The 17,735-nt window shown below is 33.4% G+C and overlaps 2 protein-coding genes across 2 annotated transcripts; one reads left to right on the plus strand and one right to left on the minus strand.

Moving 5' to 3' along the window:
- Window positions 1-6,731: 6,731 nt before the first annotated feature.
- LOC107919826 (serine/threonine-protein phosphatase 7 long form homolog) lies at window positions 6,732-8,152 on the minus strand. Its single transcript, XM_016849211.1, has 5 exons — window positions 8,096-8,152; window positions 7,574-8,007; window positions 7,292-7,462; window positions 7,119-7,200; window positions 6,732-6,929 (listed from the first exon to the last, which is right to left on the minus strand). Exons 1-5 carry the CDS (start codon window positions 8,150-8,152, stop codon window positions 6,732-6,734), a joined length of 942 nt encoding a protein of 313 aa, XP_016704700.1.
- Window positions 8,153-10,873: 2,721 nt separating this feature from the next.
- LOC107924614 (syntaxin-21) lies at window positions 10,874-15,218 on the plus strand. The gene is made up of 7 exons (XM_016855146.2): window positions 10,874-11,343; window positions 12,086-12,173; window positions 12,525-12,664; window positions 13,252-13,323; window positions 14,030-14,187; window positions 14,300-14,400; window positions 14,937-15,218. Exons 1-7 carry the CDS (start codon window positions 11,126-11,128, stop codon window positions 15,000-15,002), a joined length of 843 nt encoding a protein of 280 aa, XP_016710635.2. The 5' UTR covers window positions 10,874-11,125; the 3' UTR covers window positions 15,003-15,218.
- Window positions 15,219-17,735: the final 2,517 nt, after the last annotated feature.

Below are 17,735 nucleotides of genomic sequence, written 5' to 3' on the forward strand. Positions count from 1 at the left end.
AAATCGAAAAATTAATAGTTTGATAACATTTTTGTAGTTTACCCATAAAAAAATAATTTTCAGCATGAATTTAAGGTCCCATGTCATTTAATAGATAAAATTTATCAGAGGAGCTAATTTGCATGTTTCGAAATGTTTAAAGGCTAATTTGCCCATTTTTCAGGAGAAGAGATGAAATGCGATACACCACCATATATAAGAGCTTCTCCGGTACTTTTACCAATTTTTTATTTAAAATTTATTTAGTAAAGAAATCCTTAAAAGATTTTACATGGTTTTCTCTAAACCGAATTGGTAATTCAAGATTTTTCAAACTATAAGAAAAAATATATCTTACACCAAACTTGAGAGGTAAGTCTCTTTTACCCTAAATAAATACTAATAATTTTATTGAAACATACTTAAATATTAATGATATGTATTAAATTTTCCTCTCTTGTAATCATAATAGAAAACTTAAAATATAAACTCTAAACTCAAGAAATATAATTAATATAAAATTAAACTTATCAATATTTATTTACAAGTTTTTTTTTACTTAATGATTAGGTGTTATGTTGTGGGTTTTTTACTTAAAAATATAAAAAATTAAAAAATTTGAAAATAATATACCTAAAAAACTAAATACGAAAATAGTATAGTCAGGGTGGTCACGCCACTCTGACAGGCGGCACCACCCTGACGTGACACCTCCAACAGTAAAAAAAAACTGAAAAAGAAAAAAAAACACTGAAAATGAAAAAAAAATGGGTCATGTTGGTGCCAGAGGCGGCACCAGTTGTGTGGGTCCCACGAGTGGCACCTAAGCACTATAAAACCATGCAGAGCCAGCAACTCCGGGAGCAAGAATCAGCGGTAAGGAGAAGAAAATAAAGGGAAAGAAAGGAGAAGAGAAGGAAGAAAAAGGAGAAGAAAAAAAGAAAGAAAAGAAAAAAAGAAGGTATAAATTTTTTTGAATAATGAATTTTTATATTGTTAATGTGTTTTTGCTATTATAGTTATTGTTGATTTTTATTATTTTTTGTTGTTAGTTATTAATATTGTTAGTAAAAAATCCTTATTATTATTGTTAGTAAAAAACCATAATTATTGTTAGTTATTATTATTCTAAAAAAAAACCTAAAAAAGCCTATTTATGTTATGTAAAGAATGTATTATTTTGTTATATGTGTTTTAGGTAGGTTTTTTTACCCTTATTATTTTAAAAATAAAATAAAATAGCGAAATAAGTTGTTTGAAAGATTAAGTACCATTTTTGGCACTTTTGGCACTTAATCTTTCAAACAACCTATTTTGGTATTTTATTTTATTTTTATATTATTAGGGTAAAAAACTCGTTTTAGGTTGATTAGATAATATTTATGAAATTTATTTGGCATGTTATAGATATTGTTAGATATGGCAACATATTTGGTATTACCTGATGAAATAACAACTTCAGCACAAAGGGAGAAAGTTGATAAGATAATGAGAGAAGTGCAAGATTACAGAATGAAACCAGAAGAAGACATTGTGTAACACGTTATGACAGTAAATACAAAGATGCAAGAAGTGTTGTGGAAAGGTCATGAAATGATTAGGGAGAATAAAGCTCAATACTTAACCCTTAGAGGGACATTAATAGAACGGGAACATCAAATCGTTTTAGACCAACTTTGGAAGACATTGGTACCACGAACCTATTGGAATCTAGTTATATGCTTCGTAAAGTTTATAATCTCTTATGGAGCAAGGAAAATAGTGAGACAAAGTATAGGTTCACGAAAGTTGACTGGGAAGCAAAATATGATTGACATACCATGGATGGATAAATTAGATGTTAGGAAATTACCAAGAGAATTTCTAATTTCAATACCCGTTATAAAAATTGAAGAGGAAGAAGATCCCGAGGAATTCCCAAATTGGATTGTAGAAGATGAATATGAAGAGAATCAAGAATATCTAAATTGGATTGTACAGTATTTCCCAGATAAAGATACAGGGTCGGAGATGGAAGAAAACATAGAACTGAATTTAAATGGTTAAATGTAAAGATAAATGTTGTTTATATATAAAATGAGAACTGGAAAACTATAACCTTATGAATGAAAAAAATTGCATATTGAGTAATTAAATTTTTTATTTAAGCAGTTTATTTGGTGTTCGAAATTATTTTGAGAAAGTTTGTTTATTTTTTAACAGATTGAGCATTGAAGATGGATAATCAGTTTTTCGTATGCATTTATTTCGATAGAATTATCTTGACAACAATCGTTGGATGCATATCTGAATGTCGGCAACAAATAGCAATGAGATTTAATAGAAATGTCTTGTTGGATGATATGAAGGGAAGAATTAACGTAAAAATTGTTAGACGTTGTGGGAGAAAGATTTCGAAACTTTTCTACAAGTTTCTAGTTTCGACAGATCCAATCAAATTCACTGAAATGGAACTTGTAGACGACGAAGACGTGGAGACAATGATCGCTCTTTACTGTGGGAATGGGAGTGACAAAAATGCACCGATTCACTTATTTTCTGAGTTAGCCGGTATGGAGGAAAATGAAAATCTCACTGCATATGGTGAAGAACATAGAGCTCAAAAACCGTGCATGGTAGCTCCAATATCGTACGTTGATAGTGAATCGACTATACGTGAGATTGATATTGATCTTAATTTTACACCCGATATGGATGTGGTTGGTGATGGTGGTTACGATAGTAGTGATCCTTGTTATTAAGAAGTCGATAGTGATAGTGATCCCGATGTGGACGATGTCCCCGATGATATTGATGATGAAGACGTGAATGACGATGGAAACATTAGTGCGTCTTCGGTCAGGAACCAGATGTGAGGTGTTATGATTCACAATTATCCTGGGCCACACATGTCGCTCATAGACCCAGACGCGGCACATGTAGCCGAGTTCCCAGAGTACCCTGAAATACTTCCTGCTCACCGACTGGCCGTAAATTCTGATCCTGAGGAGTTATTCGTCGGCCAGAGATTCGAAAGTAAAGAAGAGTGCGTATTTGCTATTAAGCAGTATAACATGAATATATCAGTAGATTATAAAGTTGTAGTGTCCAAACCGACATTATATATTGGGGAGTGTTGGAAGTCGGTGGAAGGCTGCAATTGGCGGGTACGAGCTGCATTTATTCAAAATTCGCAGATGTGGGAGATACGCAAATTTGTTGGGCCTCACACATGTACATCAACACGTATGACAGAAGATCATCAAAAACTTGATTCTAAAACTATCTGTACGTGTATCATGCCAATGGTGAAGGACATGCCGACCATTAAAGTTTCGGTACTGATTGCCAAAATACAAGCACGATTTCAGTATCGAGTGTCGTATCGAAAGGCATGGATAGCAAAACAGATGGCAATAGAGTAATTGTATGGGGATTTTGATACGTCGAATAACGAGCTACAGGGATGGATAGCCGCTATACGGGAGTACGTACCAGGAACCGTCATTGAGTTACAAACACGACCTTATTAATGCCCAGATGACCAACTACAGTTGGGAAAAAGAATTTTCCATCGGATGTTCTGGACGTTTGATCCATGTGTGCATGCATTTCCCTACTGCAAGCCATTTGTGCAAGTGGATGGGACCTGTCTATATGGAAAATATACACAGATCTTACTTATTGCGGTTGCTCAAGACGGCAACAGGAACATGCTCCAGATAGCATTTGCCATTGTAGATAAGGAGAATATGGAATCGTGGGAATTCTTCCTTACCAGCTTGCGGAGGTATGTTATTAGCAACGATAATATTTGCATTATCTCTGATAGAGGGAAAGGATTAATTGCCGCCATTAGACATTCCGGTGTACCATGGAGATCCGTTTACTGCATCCGTCACATCGCAGCTAACTTCATTAGAGATTATAAAAATGCAGACTGGAAAAGACAATTTGTGAAAATAGGTAAACGATTGCCTTATCTTTTCAATATAATTTTTTAGGGCAATACTGTAACTTATCTTTTCTTAATACATATACAGCGTACGAGCTAGAGCCACACATTTTTCGCCAAAGAATGACTCGACTTGAGAGTGACATGGAGGGTCAAACGAATACATCTTTCCGACAGTGGTTGGGTACTATGGAGCCGTGGCAATGGGCTCAAAGTTTTGATGAGGGCTTTCGTTATGGTCAAATGACCATAAACTTAGTGGAGGGGGTCAACGCTGTATTGTTGAAAACACGACATCTTCCGATTTCAACAGTCTTCTCGGCTACATTCTACAGGTTGGCTACCTTGATGCCAAGAATGGGTCAGCAACAAGTTAACCAGATTGAGGCAGGACACGTGTTTGTCGAAGATATTAGGGATGCAATGGTTGCAAACCATTGGATGGCGAGGTCGATGAATGTAGAAATATATTCACGACGCCTTGAAACGTTTCAAGTTGCGGAGACTATTGGTCGTCGACCCGGTCTACCACCTAGGTCCTATGGAGTTGATCTCCGGAATAGACAATACGATTGCAGGAGATTCCAAACACTTCATTATCCGTGTGTGCATGTCGTTGCAGCGTGTGCTAAAGTGAACCTTAATGTTGAACAATTTGTCGATGATGTGTACACACTCAATCGCACGTTACGTGTATGGGAAAATGAGTTCCCTATCCTGCCCGACTTGTCTACATAGGAAGTGCCTCCGATGACTTTTGAACTTGTCCTAGACAGAGGGCTACGCAGGAATCCGAGAGGTCGTCCGCAATCAACTAGAATCCGTAATGAAATGGACATTAGGGAGAAATCCGACGGTACGCATTGTGGATTATGCAGGTTAGCTGGTCATAATCGGAGTAAATGCCCGCAGCGAAACTATCATGTCGAACAATCGTCACGATCAGGTAGGAATTGAACTTATGTTGTAATGTATTTATTTTATATGAAAAAAATTGTATTGCAAATATTCCTTTATATTTGTTAAAAATCCATCAAGCTATTTTCTGGAGTTGTAGTTACGAATTTATTTATATCTGGAGCTACGAAACTCCAAATTAAGATCCGCTAATTTTTCTAGAAACTAAGCTCACATATATTTTTACCATAAAAATTTTAGAATTTTTGATTTAGTCGATTAGTACAGTTTATTCTTTAAAGTTACCCTTACTTTGCTGTTCCACAGCTCTGACCCTTATTCACTAAAAATAAATTATATTATAGTACAGGATTTGGATAATGTTCTTGTCTATTTCTCTTGAAAATAGACTCATTAAGGATTCTAAGTATATAAATTTTAACTCATAAATATTTTTGTGCAATTTTTAATAATTTTCTGAAATCAGAATAGGGGATTCTAGAATCATTGTGGCTCTATCTCACAATAATTCAAATATCTCATAATATGAAATTCTTTCACTTACACCATTTCTTATATGTGAAACTAGACTCAATAAGATTTAATTCCATATTTCATCCAGCCTTTAATTCAATTTCTACAATTTTTATTGAATTTTCAAAGTCGGTCTACTGCTACTATCCAAACTGTTTTTGTACAATATAATGATATTTATCATAATATCATTTTCAACTAATCATGAACTCACCATTTTATGGATCCCATAGTCAATTACACAATAAAACTTAATATAATCATCATTCAATTCTCATGAAGCACATATAACCAAACATTTTTACCAATTACCTACACTCAATCAACAAATTAGTCACATATACAATCAAGGTAATGGTTGAGTTACATTTACTCTACTTGCATATATAACTACATATGTATCATCTATTTCATACATCCATGAATCTCTATATATACCGGTAATAGTATGTTCCAATTTAATTAATGTTCTAATTAGATTAACGTTGTAATGTATTTAAAGTTTGTTCCAATTTATATTACAAGACTAAGTTTGATACAAGTTTTAGTATTTTAATGTTCAAAAATGTCCAAATTAATCTAATTTACGTTATGGTCAAATTTTGTTCCACGTTTCAAAGTTTCAACTAATCTAATTAAATATATACAAAAAAATACAAACTTTTTAATATCAAAACCGAAGAAACCCCTAAAATTGATGGTTCGATGGTGTGGTCCTAGGGGTATATTTCTGCGGAGGTCGACGTTCACGTTGTGGGTGATTGCGATGACCAACATCCTCTTCAGTCGCAGGTGAGGGTGTCTGATACATAGAAGAAAAATCATATGGCTCGAATGGCATCGATGAACTTGAGTTGGGAGGAGTGCCATGCTGTGGTGGATACAACCCAGTAGGAGTGGAGTACTGCAGTGGATACGGGCCGGGGGTAGTGCTATAATACGGTGGATATGGGCCGGGAGAGGTGCTATGCTGCTGTTGGTACGACCCAAACATATCAAATCTGTAATGGTATCCACCCCCCGATGATCCCGGGAAATTGTCATTGCTCGCAAATCCGGATGATAAGAAATATCAGCCGAATGTGAATGCGATGACGAGCCCGGGAAATAGTCATTGCTTGCCAAATTCGGATGATAAGAAGTATCAGTCGAATGCGAATGCGATCGCTCGGACTAAGCCTCCGGCTATACCTCGGGCTCCGGCTCTGGGTCATGCTCAGCATCTGGCTGTGGATCGGGCTCTATATCGGCCACTGGTGTATGCCCCAGATCGCTGCACGTGCGGGGGGACTATAGTCGACTGCCCACCAAGTAAATATGGCTTCCCCATACTAAAGTACCATTGTATGTACTCTAACGATGGGCGCAAATCAAAAGACATATCCATCTAAGGTCTTCGAGCCATCCGACTCTCCCACACCGCAATATATCTCCGGTGCGTAACCCCCCAATGCTGTCCATGTCTCCCTCTCTTATTCTTACCGTGAACCTCCTCCTCACATGCATTGGCGGATCCGGGATGTACTGGATGCAACCAAACTGTCGTAGTACTCGATCCCCGTGGTACCACTCGACTACATTGAAACTGATAATTGGTGCGTTAGTGCACCACAAATGAGAATCAAGTAGGTAGACGAGGGTATAATAGCCGCAATTTCTGGTCTACGGTATGGCATTCATATAAACTGCAAGATTAATACCATGATTAAAATTTAACACGGTTAGAGTAAGATATACAAAACAATTACATGTCACGAATATTTGAATAGCTTACCCCTTCCCCGGCATGTTGTTCAATCATCAGACGATATATCGGGACAGTGTACGACCTCCCAATACCCGGATAAATACTCCATCTACGAAAACAATTTTCAAGTAAATATAGTATCATTAGAATAGTATCATTATAAAGATATTGTCAATTACTAACAAGTTAAATTTTCTCACCTGTTAACTAACGGATATATGTATGGTTGGTGACTAACTGATGCCAAGAATGGCATCCGATAAAGAGCCCATGATTGCAACAATATAAGGCATCTGCCCATGTCTACAGCATTAGGCTTTGTCGTCAAACAAAGCTTACGATACAACATAGCCAGAACTGCGGAACCCCAACTATAGGAGCGAACACTACGCAGATCAGCTAACAAAGGTAAATACTAGATATGAACCTTGTTGTTGTTCGAATTGGGCATCAATACACCCCCTATGATATGCATAATGTACGCTCGAGCTGCGCACACCAACTCTTCTTCGGTGGCATTATCTGATAAATGCTGAAAATTGGCTTTTAGCCATGTAAATTTCAACTCCGAAAAAGTAGACTCAGCATCGCCGGGCGAGGCTCCTAGTAGGCTATAACAAAGTGCAGCCGGCTCAACTATCGCACTTACGCCCGTGACGGCATCCCCGTCGATTGGGAGCCCAAACTGTAATGCAACATCCTCCAGAGTGACTGTGCACTCCCCACACAGCAAATGAAAAGTGTGGGTCTCCGGTCGCCAACGCTCGACCAATGCGGATATTAAATCGTACCGCAAATCGAACGTCCGGGTCAATGCTGCTGACTCGAATCCAGCTAGCTCCAAGTAGGGCATCAGTCGTGCATCCGGGAAATATCCTACACCATTCACCTGGCCCCTTAATATGCGGTACGAGTCCTGACAGTGTTAAATTACAAAAAGTAGTTATAATAACATAAGATCTTTTTTTAATGGAACCCTTGCGTAACAAATAACAATATATTACCGTATTATTAACTGTGTCACATATGTGAGAAAGTTCCTTATTGATCAATGAAGCCATTGCTATGCCTACAATTTCAAAATAAATTTCGATTATCAATTTTAATGTTTGATAGATTTTAAATATTTATTAGAATAACTTATAAAAAAATAGCAAACAATTTTTTCGACAACATTTTTTTTTACTATACTACATTAAAAAATTAAATATATCCAATTTAAATAAAAATATTATTATTATTTTAAAATGATAATAAGTAAAATATTTTCGTATATTATTTTTTATATTGTTTTAGCAAAAATGTTTCAAATGTATTATGTAAGTGTTTTTTATATTAATTTAATAAATAACACTGATTTTGGCACTTTCTTCGTATTTTTTTATTTTCGTATCTTATTTTTTAAAATATATTACTTTCGTGTTATTTTATTTCTTTATATTATTTTAGTACATAATGTTTCAAATGTATTATTTAAGTGTTTTTTAATATTTTTTAATAAATAACCCTGATTTTAGCACTTTATTCGTATTTTTTTGTATATTATTTTTTAAAATATATTATTTTTGTATTTTATTTTTTTATATTATTTTAGCAAAAAATGTTTCAAACGTATTATGTATATTATGTAAGTGTTTTTTATACTATTTTAATAAATAACCCTGATTTTGACACTTTCTTTGTATTTTTTTCGTATCTTATTTTTTAAAATATATTATTTTCATATTTTATTTCTTCATATTATTTTAGTACATAATGTTTCAAATGTATTATTTAAGTATTTTTTATATTTTTTTCAATAAATAACCCTGATTTTAGCACTTTATTCGTATTTTTTTCGTATATTTTTTTTTAAATATATTATTTTCGTATTTTATTTTTATATTATTTTAGCAAAAAAAATTTCAAATGTATTACTTAAGTGTTTCTTTATATTAATTTACTAAATAACCCTGATTTTGATACTTTCTTCGTAATTTTTTTATTTTCATATATTATTTTTTAAAATATATTATTTTCGTATTTTATTTCTTTATATTATTTTAGTACAAAATGTTTCAAATGTATTATTTAAGTGTTTTTTATATTTTTTAATAAATAACCCTGATTTTAGCACTTTATTCATATTTTTTTCGTATATTATTTTTTAAAATATATTATTTTGGTATTTTATTTTAGCATAAAATCTTTCAAATGTATTATTTAAGTTTTTTTATATTAATTTAATAAATAACCTGACTTTGGCACCTTGTTCGTATTTTTTTATTTTTGGATTTTATTTTTTAAAATATACTATTTTCATATTTTATTTTTTTATATTATTTTAACAAAAAACTCGTCACCACCATTTTCCCCAAAAAAGTTTTTTTTCGTATTTTATTTCTTCTTGTATTTTATTTTTTCATTAATATATTTTTAATATTTTATTTTTTATACTATTTTTTGTAAAAAGTTTAAATCCCCCATCACATAAAAAATAAAAAAAAATAAAAATAATTCCATAATAAGTCAAATAAATTTAAAAAATCTTTTTAAACAACCTAAAACACACACTTAATAAATAAATTACATAAAATAATAACAAAAAAATATTCTTTACACATAAATGCTTAATACTTCAATGAAAATATAAAATAAATACAAACATACCTTAATATCTCTTCTTAACCAAATAACACCTTGCAAAGAAATAAAAATAAAAATTATATCTGATTTAAATCTAAATCAATCAACAACAATAATTACTAAAACAAATAATTTAAACTAACATTAATTACTCAAATTTATAAAAAAAATTACCTTTTTTTTTTCCTTCTTTTTCCTTCCCTCTTCTTCTTCTCATTCTCTTTTTCTTTTTCTTTTTTCTTCTCTCAACCGCCGACCTCCTTCTCCTCCTCCCCTTTTTTTTTCTTTCTTCTTCTTCTCTTCTTTCCTTCTTCTCTTCTTTCCTTCTTCTTCTTTGTTCCTGAAAATGAAGCTTGGGGACCATATATTATGGTCCCCCAAACAAAAAAACAAAACCCCTCTGCATGAGGGGTCAAATCGCCTGAAAAGCACCTGGTACCGGTGCCGCCTCTGGCACCAACATGACCCATTTTTAATTTTTTTTCGTTTTCAGTATTTTTTTCTTTTTCAATTTTTTTTACTGTTGGAGGTGTCACGTCAGGGTGGTGCCGCCTGTCAGAGTGGCGTGACCACTCTGACTATACCATTTTCGTATTTAGTTTTTTAAGTATATTATTTTCAAATTTTTTAATTTTTTTTATATTTTTTTAATAAAAAACCTTATGTTGTTGTTCCTTAAATAACAAATAATATATGTTTGAGTAACTATAACTAGAATGAAACCAATGTAAGACTCGATAAAGCTAACATCTATATATGATAGACTTAAACCTAAAGTAAATTTAAGAGAGAATTGAGATTAAAATTTAAATTTGATGAATTTGATGTGATGTGTTAAGTGTCAACGCAACACTAATTTAATCATAAAAATAACTTAAAAAATATTTTTTAATAAATCAATAAATAATATTATAATAATGTTTTTGTCTTTTATTATTTTTATATAATTAAAAAAATTAATATTTTAAAAAATAAATTTTAAATTGATTGAGTCTCAATTCAATTATTATTATTAATATAGAAAGATGTGGATTAAGTGGTAAAGGACATTATATGAACCCTAAAAAATAATGAAAATTTATAAGCAAAAACATTTCACATTTAATTATTGAATAAGTTTTGAATATAAAAAAAATTTGGATGGCCATAATTTATTTGGTATGATGTCCAAATCCATGGAAACTTCCAGAAATTTATTTATTTATTTTATTTTGAAGATTAGAATGTCTTAGTTTGACTTGAACAGCGGCTACACCAAACAAGTTTTTCTTTGTTTTTAATTTATAATAATTTAATTTATAAATTAAAATGATAAAAGACTTCATCAACAACTCGACGCCAAGTTTTCATCCTTCGTTACTCTTCCTTTGCCTTTCTTCAACCCAACCTTAAGGAACAAGAGAAACAAGATGAGTTTCCAGGATCTTGAAGCGGGGTTCGCTACGCCACACCCTAATAATTACTTGAATTCTTCACAGCAAAAGCTGAGGCGAGAAATAGGAGACACTTCGCCTTCGCAGTCGGTGGCGGCCGGGATTTTCAAATTAAGAACTGCTCTTTTGGCCTTTGATCGCCTTGTTAATTCCCTCGCTACCCCTAAAGACACCTTTGAATTACGCGATAAGTTGTATGTTCTCTCTTCCCCCCCCCCCCCAAATAACAGTTTTCTTTATTTTGATTCTTTTTCTTCTTTATCGGGAAATTTTAAATTGATTTACTTTTTTTATGTGTATTCGTTTTGGATATGAAACTTAAATTTGAACATATAAAATTCTGGGCTATAAATGTATTTGAGTTTTGGTTTTAATTGAAGCTTACTTTTCATCGAATCAAAAGACGGTAAATTTGGGCCTTCTTTCAGGATTTTCTGTACTTGGATCATCTACCGAGTAATTTAATTGACAATTTCCCCCCTTTAAGGTCAATTCGAAGATGGGTTTTTCTGATTTATTATTGGGATAATTTAACTTGATTAGCCTTTTTAACTAAATTGACCATATAATTATGGAGCCAAAATGTATTTGGCCCTTGGTTTTGTTTTACGCTTATTCAAGATTTTGGACAATTTTCTTGTGGAGTTTTGAATTTTTGTTATTTTGTGGGATTATTTTTTTAGCCATGTACAACTAACAAATAATTGAGTGAATGAATGACTGATTGCATGATTAATGCTATTTAACCTTTCATGTTCCTGTGATTAGAACTTGGGACTCAATTTAGATATCTTTGACATGAATCTCGGAATAGATTAGATGGAATTTATGGGATGAGAGCGACTTCTCTCTTATTTTGTTGCTCAACATGATATGTAATGCAACCAATGGTTTTGCTTGGCATTGGTCCTTATATCTGGATGTTTGCATTGGCAGGCACAAGACAAGGCTACATATTGGGCAGCTGGTCAAAGAGACTTCAGCTAAACTAAGGGAAGCAAGTGAAGCTGATCAAGATGCAGAAGTTAGTGCATGTTAAATCTGCAATTTTGTTTAATTTGTTCAGCTTTTCTCCAAAAATAGAAAACTACGTAATATTTTTATGATAATAATTATGGTACAAGGATGCAAGTCGGTCCTATTTTGGGTGTTCTAAGACACATCCATTGTGTCTGTAACCTCTCACGAGCACTTCATTTCACCCTTGATGACATTGGTTTACTTGTTGGTTTCCCCTTCTTTATCTGCTTATGCTTTTATTCTCTCGTCTTTTTACTCGATTGATTTTTGAAATTTTTTTATTCTCCACTATATTTGTCGCCGTCATTTTATTGCCTTACATTTCTCACGTAAAAATTTTTTCGTTGAACTGCAGCCCTTAAAGAAGATTGCTGATGCTAAGCTTGCGAAAGATTTTCAAGCAGCTCTTAAAGACTTTCAGAAGGCTCAAAGACTTGCAGCTGAGAGAGAAACAGCATATACACCTTCTGCTCCCAAAGAAGTTCTTCCTTCCAGGTAACTTTTACAGTTGACAAGCATTGTAATTACTCTTATGCGTATACAGCAACATCAGCATAAATACACATACCCTGAAGCTTGTATATAAGATAACACCTGTCTGAATCTGTCAAATATACACATGCTTCTGCGCATGTTCAATGTGATTTCAGGTTGGTTGTGCTCTGGGTACAAACATCTTGACTTCCTGTACGGAGTGAAACATTAACCAACCTTTTTATGTTTTTTAATTTTAATTTTATTGAATTTTGAACACATATAGTTAGTTAGTAACAATAGAACATGAAAAAAGAAAATCAAATCAAGACTTCTAAAAAATTAAGCATATTGATGAATGATTTTGATGTTTTATTATCTTTTTTTTTGTATATATTTTTAATTATACAATCTTTCTATTGCTGCTGAAGAATATAAAAGATTAAATTGGAATGTAATATGGTGCTACTTATGGAAGGTTTTGATATTACTTTTTAAGCTACTTTTATCTGGTACAGGGTTGACCATACTGTCTATAATTTAATTACTGCTCAGCTGTTATCCTTTGTACTTGACTCTTGTGTTACACTTTTATTAAACATATGCAGTTATGCTGCCCATGAGGTGGAGAACAATTCATCTAAGAGTTTTGAACAACAAAATCTTCTGGTTACGAAAAGGTGAGCTGTTTTCTATTTACATAGTATGTTGATGCTATAACCTTCTCTTAAGAAGCTATTACTTATTTGCAATAACTTTCTAGATTTTAGCTAAGGTTTTTCTATTGGCGTAGTGGAGAATCTTTAGCACTGTTATGACTTAACCTTATTATTATTTTAAGCTTCTTGCTTAGAAAAAAATGTTTTCTCCATTGCTTTTGCGATTCATACTTTTGAGGTGGCAGCTTTTCATCTTCCTCTTATATTGTAGAAGCAAGATTTGTTAAATTGAGAAATTCTTCATCTTAACTCCGTGAATGGTGTTGCTGATTCTCAAGTAATCCTGTTTGATGGTTTCTAATTCCATAATCGTTTATATGGATCTCTACCTCTCTTCTTCCTCATTCAAAAGTGTGGACTGCCACTTCCAGAATTGATCAGCCTCCTTATTTATGTTTAAGAAGTTGCTATTATGAGACTCATTTTAATGGTTTTCTTGAGTAACTTCGGCCAAAACAATTGCACTGGATTAGTGCAGTATTTTTCTTTGAGGCTTTAAACAATTATAGCCTGGCTTCAAATATTCTTTTTCATCCATGTGATCTACATGCTTGGTTATCGTATCGACCATTCAAGGGGTAAAGCTATATTTATTTCCTTTGAATTTTTCATCAATTCATTTTCCTGGAAATGCTTTTAACTGTCAATTTATTTTTTGTGTTAAAAGACAAGAAGTTGTACTGTTGGAGAATGAAATCACATTTAATGAAGCTATTATTGAAGAACGAGAGCAGGGGATCAAAGAAGTTCAGCAACAGATCAGTGAGGTGAATGAGATTTTCAAAGATCTAGCAGATTTGGTACATGTGCAAGGAGGCATGATTGGTAAAACTAGTGTACTTTGTGTACTTCCAGTGGAATATTTCTCTTTCTTGCTCTAGATTCTCCATTTTTTGCCTGCTAACTTCCCAAGCTGTTGAAATTTTACTCTTGGCAGATGACATTGGTTCGAATATTGAAAATTCCCATTCCGCAACTGTGCAAGCTATTTCACATCTTAAAAGGGCATCCAAGATCCAGAGAGCAAATTCATCAACAGTAAGTTTAATATATCTGATTTTCCCTCCTTGATCAATATGGAAGTATCTTTCCCGGTTTAGTGTATTGATGTTTTGATTTATTGGAGTAATTTATGGGAGTTAGTTGGAAGGTATTAGTTCTTGTTCTTTGACTCTAGCAGCACAATAACTTTTATGGGGTGCTAGTTCCTTAAATTGCCATTAAGTGTAGAAGTGTTGAATTGTCTGAACAACACATTTACCACTTGAGCAAAATTTAACTGAATTTATAAAAGCAAAAATGACAGCCTTATGAGCTAAACAAATCAGCTCTTTCAATCAATTTGTAACTGCCAATGGTTGACTGTTTACAAATTTTTAGTCATACTTATAGTTGTTTCACATAACACATTTCTTCAGTTCCTCATTTTCCTCTCATAGTGGATGATAATTCAAACTTCCATTTAGGATAATGCTATATTTACATTTCCAATATTGATCAATTTTTGCAAGTTTTGAGCAAATCTGTGACATTAAAAAAAAGATACGATTATACAACTACTGTTTTTCATGCAGAGGTGTTTGCTGGTGTTAATCTTTGGGATCATTCTCCTTATTTTCATCATAGTTGTTGTGGCTTAAGCCTACAGATTTGGCATCTCGAGCTTAAAAGTTCTCCGAAGCAGTGAGTCAGGTGGTATGCCATCCAAAGCATACAGTAATATGTATAATCTGTAATACTAATTTTTTATGCTGTAGGTAAAGACCCTCTATGGAGGCTCTTTGTTTTGCAGCAAAGCATGTAAAATAGATTGCCTCGTGTAATAAAATTTCAAAGTGAAAAATTGTATATTCAAATTGTTTGTAACAATTGGCATAAAGTGTTGGTGTGAGTGTGATTCAATTCTATAATCTCAAGGACAAAGAAAAAGGGCTCAGTAGTAGGTTTTATGATAAGACATCTGTTAAATTTGACATGTAGAGTGGCTTATAAGCTAATTTCATGTCTACACTAATTATTTAGATTTGGACTGCCTTTTAAGTTATTACATGCCTCAACTTGCGCGAATCCCTTTACTACAAATCAAGAAGAGACGAGGGCTGAGTGAATCCCTTACTCAAATACCTCTTTTCGGTTTAAACAAATCACCTCTGTCACCGTTTATTAAAATCGAATAAGATACTGTGGTAACATATTGCATGATAAAATCCACCCATGACACCGCAAAACCCGTTCTTAACATCATATGTCGTAGAAAAGCCCATTTAACCCTATCGTAGGCTTTAATCAAATTCAATTTGAGTGCCATGTAGCCTTTCCTCCCCATATTGTACTGCTTGAATGCATGGAGAATTTCATAAGCCAATAATAAATTATTTATAATCAGCCTCCTTGGGATAAAAGTACTTTAAGATTTATCTATGCAAACATCTAACACTTTTTGGAAGCAATTAGCAACTGTTTTTGATCTTTTTTTTATAAATTACTGTACATAAATTGATGGGTAAAAAATGTAACAAATTATCTATGAAGAATTAACAAATTCTAAAGTGCCTTTGTTAAGAACATTCAAACAAAATTGACCAATTTCTTAACCTACAATATGCTAGTATCTCTGGAAAAACAGTGCAGGTAGACTGTCAACTCCTGGTACTTTTGTTGGGGACATATCTTTTAAAGTCATATAAATCTCCTCCAACCTATATTTTGTCGTAAGTATTTGATTCATGCTATTCGAAATACTTCGTTTTACTCTTGCCAATATGCGTTCAGGATTACCAGCGCATTGGGTCATAAATAATCCTTGGAAGTAGTCTTTCGCAATCTCGCAAATCCTCCTTATTTGTAACAAGCTGGTCATCTATTCCTCGCAAACCTTGAATCTGATTTGTTCTTCGTTGTTGAGAAATGAATCTATGGAAAAAATTTGTATTACGACCACTAAGCTTTAGCCAATTTGTACAGCCCTTTTTCTCCTAATAAAGCTCCTCTTTATCAATCTCCATGTTCAAATGTAGCTTTGTATGAATCAACTCCCTAATTATGTCATCATTTCGCTTCTCACCATTCAACTATTCTAACCATACATGGAGCCTCCTCGAAACCCCATTTTATCTTTTCCTTAATTGATTTGCCCATTCTTGCAGGCCCTCTCTAATTTTATTAAGGCAGTCTGGTATATTTCCTTGGTTGCCTTCCTACAATCGTCTAATCTCCCTTTTCACACAATTCTTCTTGGTTCCACCATGCTTCAAACTTAAAAATGCATTTCAACCGTCTTTGTTCCTCTTGATTGATATATATGAACAGTAGGAAATGATCAAAGAATGAATTCGATAGATGCTTGATTGAGAAATTCAAAAAAGCCAAACACCATGCCGAGTTTGCAACTCCCCTATCCAATATTTCCCGAATATTATTCTTTCGTAAATTCCCCCTCTTCCATGTAAACCAAGGCCTCATATATCCCAAATCCTATAATTGATAGTCAGTTAGAGTAGCCCAACAAATTCTCATTCATCCTTCATTCTGCAGTAGACCTCCCTTCTTTTCGAAAGAATAAAGGATCTTATTGAAGTCTTCACAAACCATCCATGGTAAACCTTGGTCTCATCTAAGCTCTTTCAAAAGATTTCAAGAATCTTTTTTAAATCACACATTGGGCGAACAATAGAACCCAGTAAGTCACCAAGTCATATTATCACCACCTGTCTTCACCTCCACATCAATATGATTTATTGAGAAACTTCTAAGAGTTATGATATTTTTCATATTCTAGTGTCATGGGTTGCGAAAGGAAACCTGCAACCATGACGGACTTGTGCGCTCTATCACATTCGAGAGAGGTCATTTGGCCCAATCAGACTGGTCCAGTGGTTAGAGAGATTGAAAGCCCATCTTCGGAGCTTGAAAAATATGGAAAGTGATCTTCAAAGATATGCTTGGCAAATATGGAAGGGGATCTTCAAAGATATGTGATCCTAGACTTAAATGTAATCTTGAGAAGATACGATTCTGTAATCTTAGAGATTTGATATCTAGATAGCTTTAAATCTTAGCCATTGATGTATTTCGATCTGTACTGTTGATATTGGGAAGGCTCAATTATAAATAGAGGCATCTCCCCCTTATTGTAATTCATTCAATGATTAATAGAATTTTGAGAGTATTCACTCAAACTTTTCTCTCAAGTGTTCTTATTTTTCTGTGGCTTTTGTTCATCTTTCAAGTTCGTTCTTAGTTTGTTCTTCTACTTTTCTTTGTGGATTCTTTAGAGAAGTTCTGTTGAATCCTCAATTATTTCGAGATAGGCTGACTTAGGCATTCTAGAAGCAAAGAAACGCTTAAGGTCGCACGAATTGCTTGTGAAAACT

The sequence above is a fragment of the Gossypium hirsutum genome, chromosome A02 (genome assembly GCF_007990345.1).
Source record: "Gossypium hirsutum isolate 1008001.06 chromosome A02, Gossypium_hirsutum_v2.1, whole genome shotgun sequence".
Classification (NCBI taxonomy): domain Eukaryota; kingdom Viridiplantae; phylum Streptophyta; class Magnoliopsida; order Malvales; family Malvaceae; genus Gossypium; species Gossypium hirsutum.

Bases quoted from the DNA above. Each gene is read 5' to 3' on its own strand.
- LOC107924614 (XM_016855146.2), top strand. From the start codon at position 11,126: ATGAGTTTCCAGGATCTTGAAGCGGGGTTCGCTACGCCACACCCTAAT. The intron at 12,174-12,524 runs GTTAGTGCATGT...GTTGAACTGCAG, and splicing joins AAGCTGATCAAGATGCAGAA to CCCTTAAAGAAGATTGCTGA. The intron at 13,324-14,029 runs GTGAGCTGTTTT...TTGTGTTAAAAG, and splicing joins AATCTTCTGGTTACGAAAAG to ACAAGAAGTTGTACTGTTGG.
- LOC107919826 (XM_016849211.1), bottom strand. From the start codon at position 8,152: ATGGCTTCATTGATCAATAAGGAACTTTCTCACATATGTGACACAGTT. The intron at 8,008-8,095 runs GTAATATATTGT...TAACACTGTCAG, and splicing joins GTGACACAGTTAATAATACG to GACTCGTACCGCATATTAAG. The intron at 6,930-7,118 runs GTAAGCTATTCA...ACCAATTATCAG, and splicing joins AACAACATGCCGGGGAAGGG to TTTCAATGTAGTCGAGTGGT.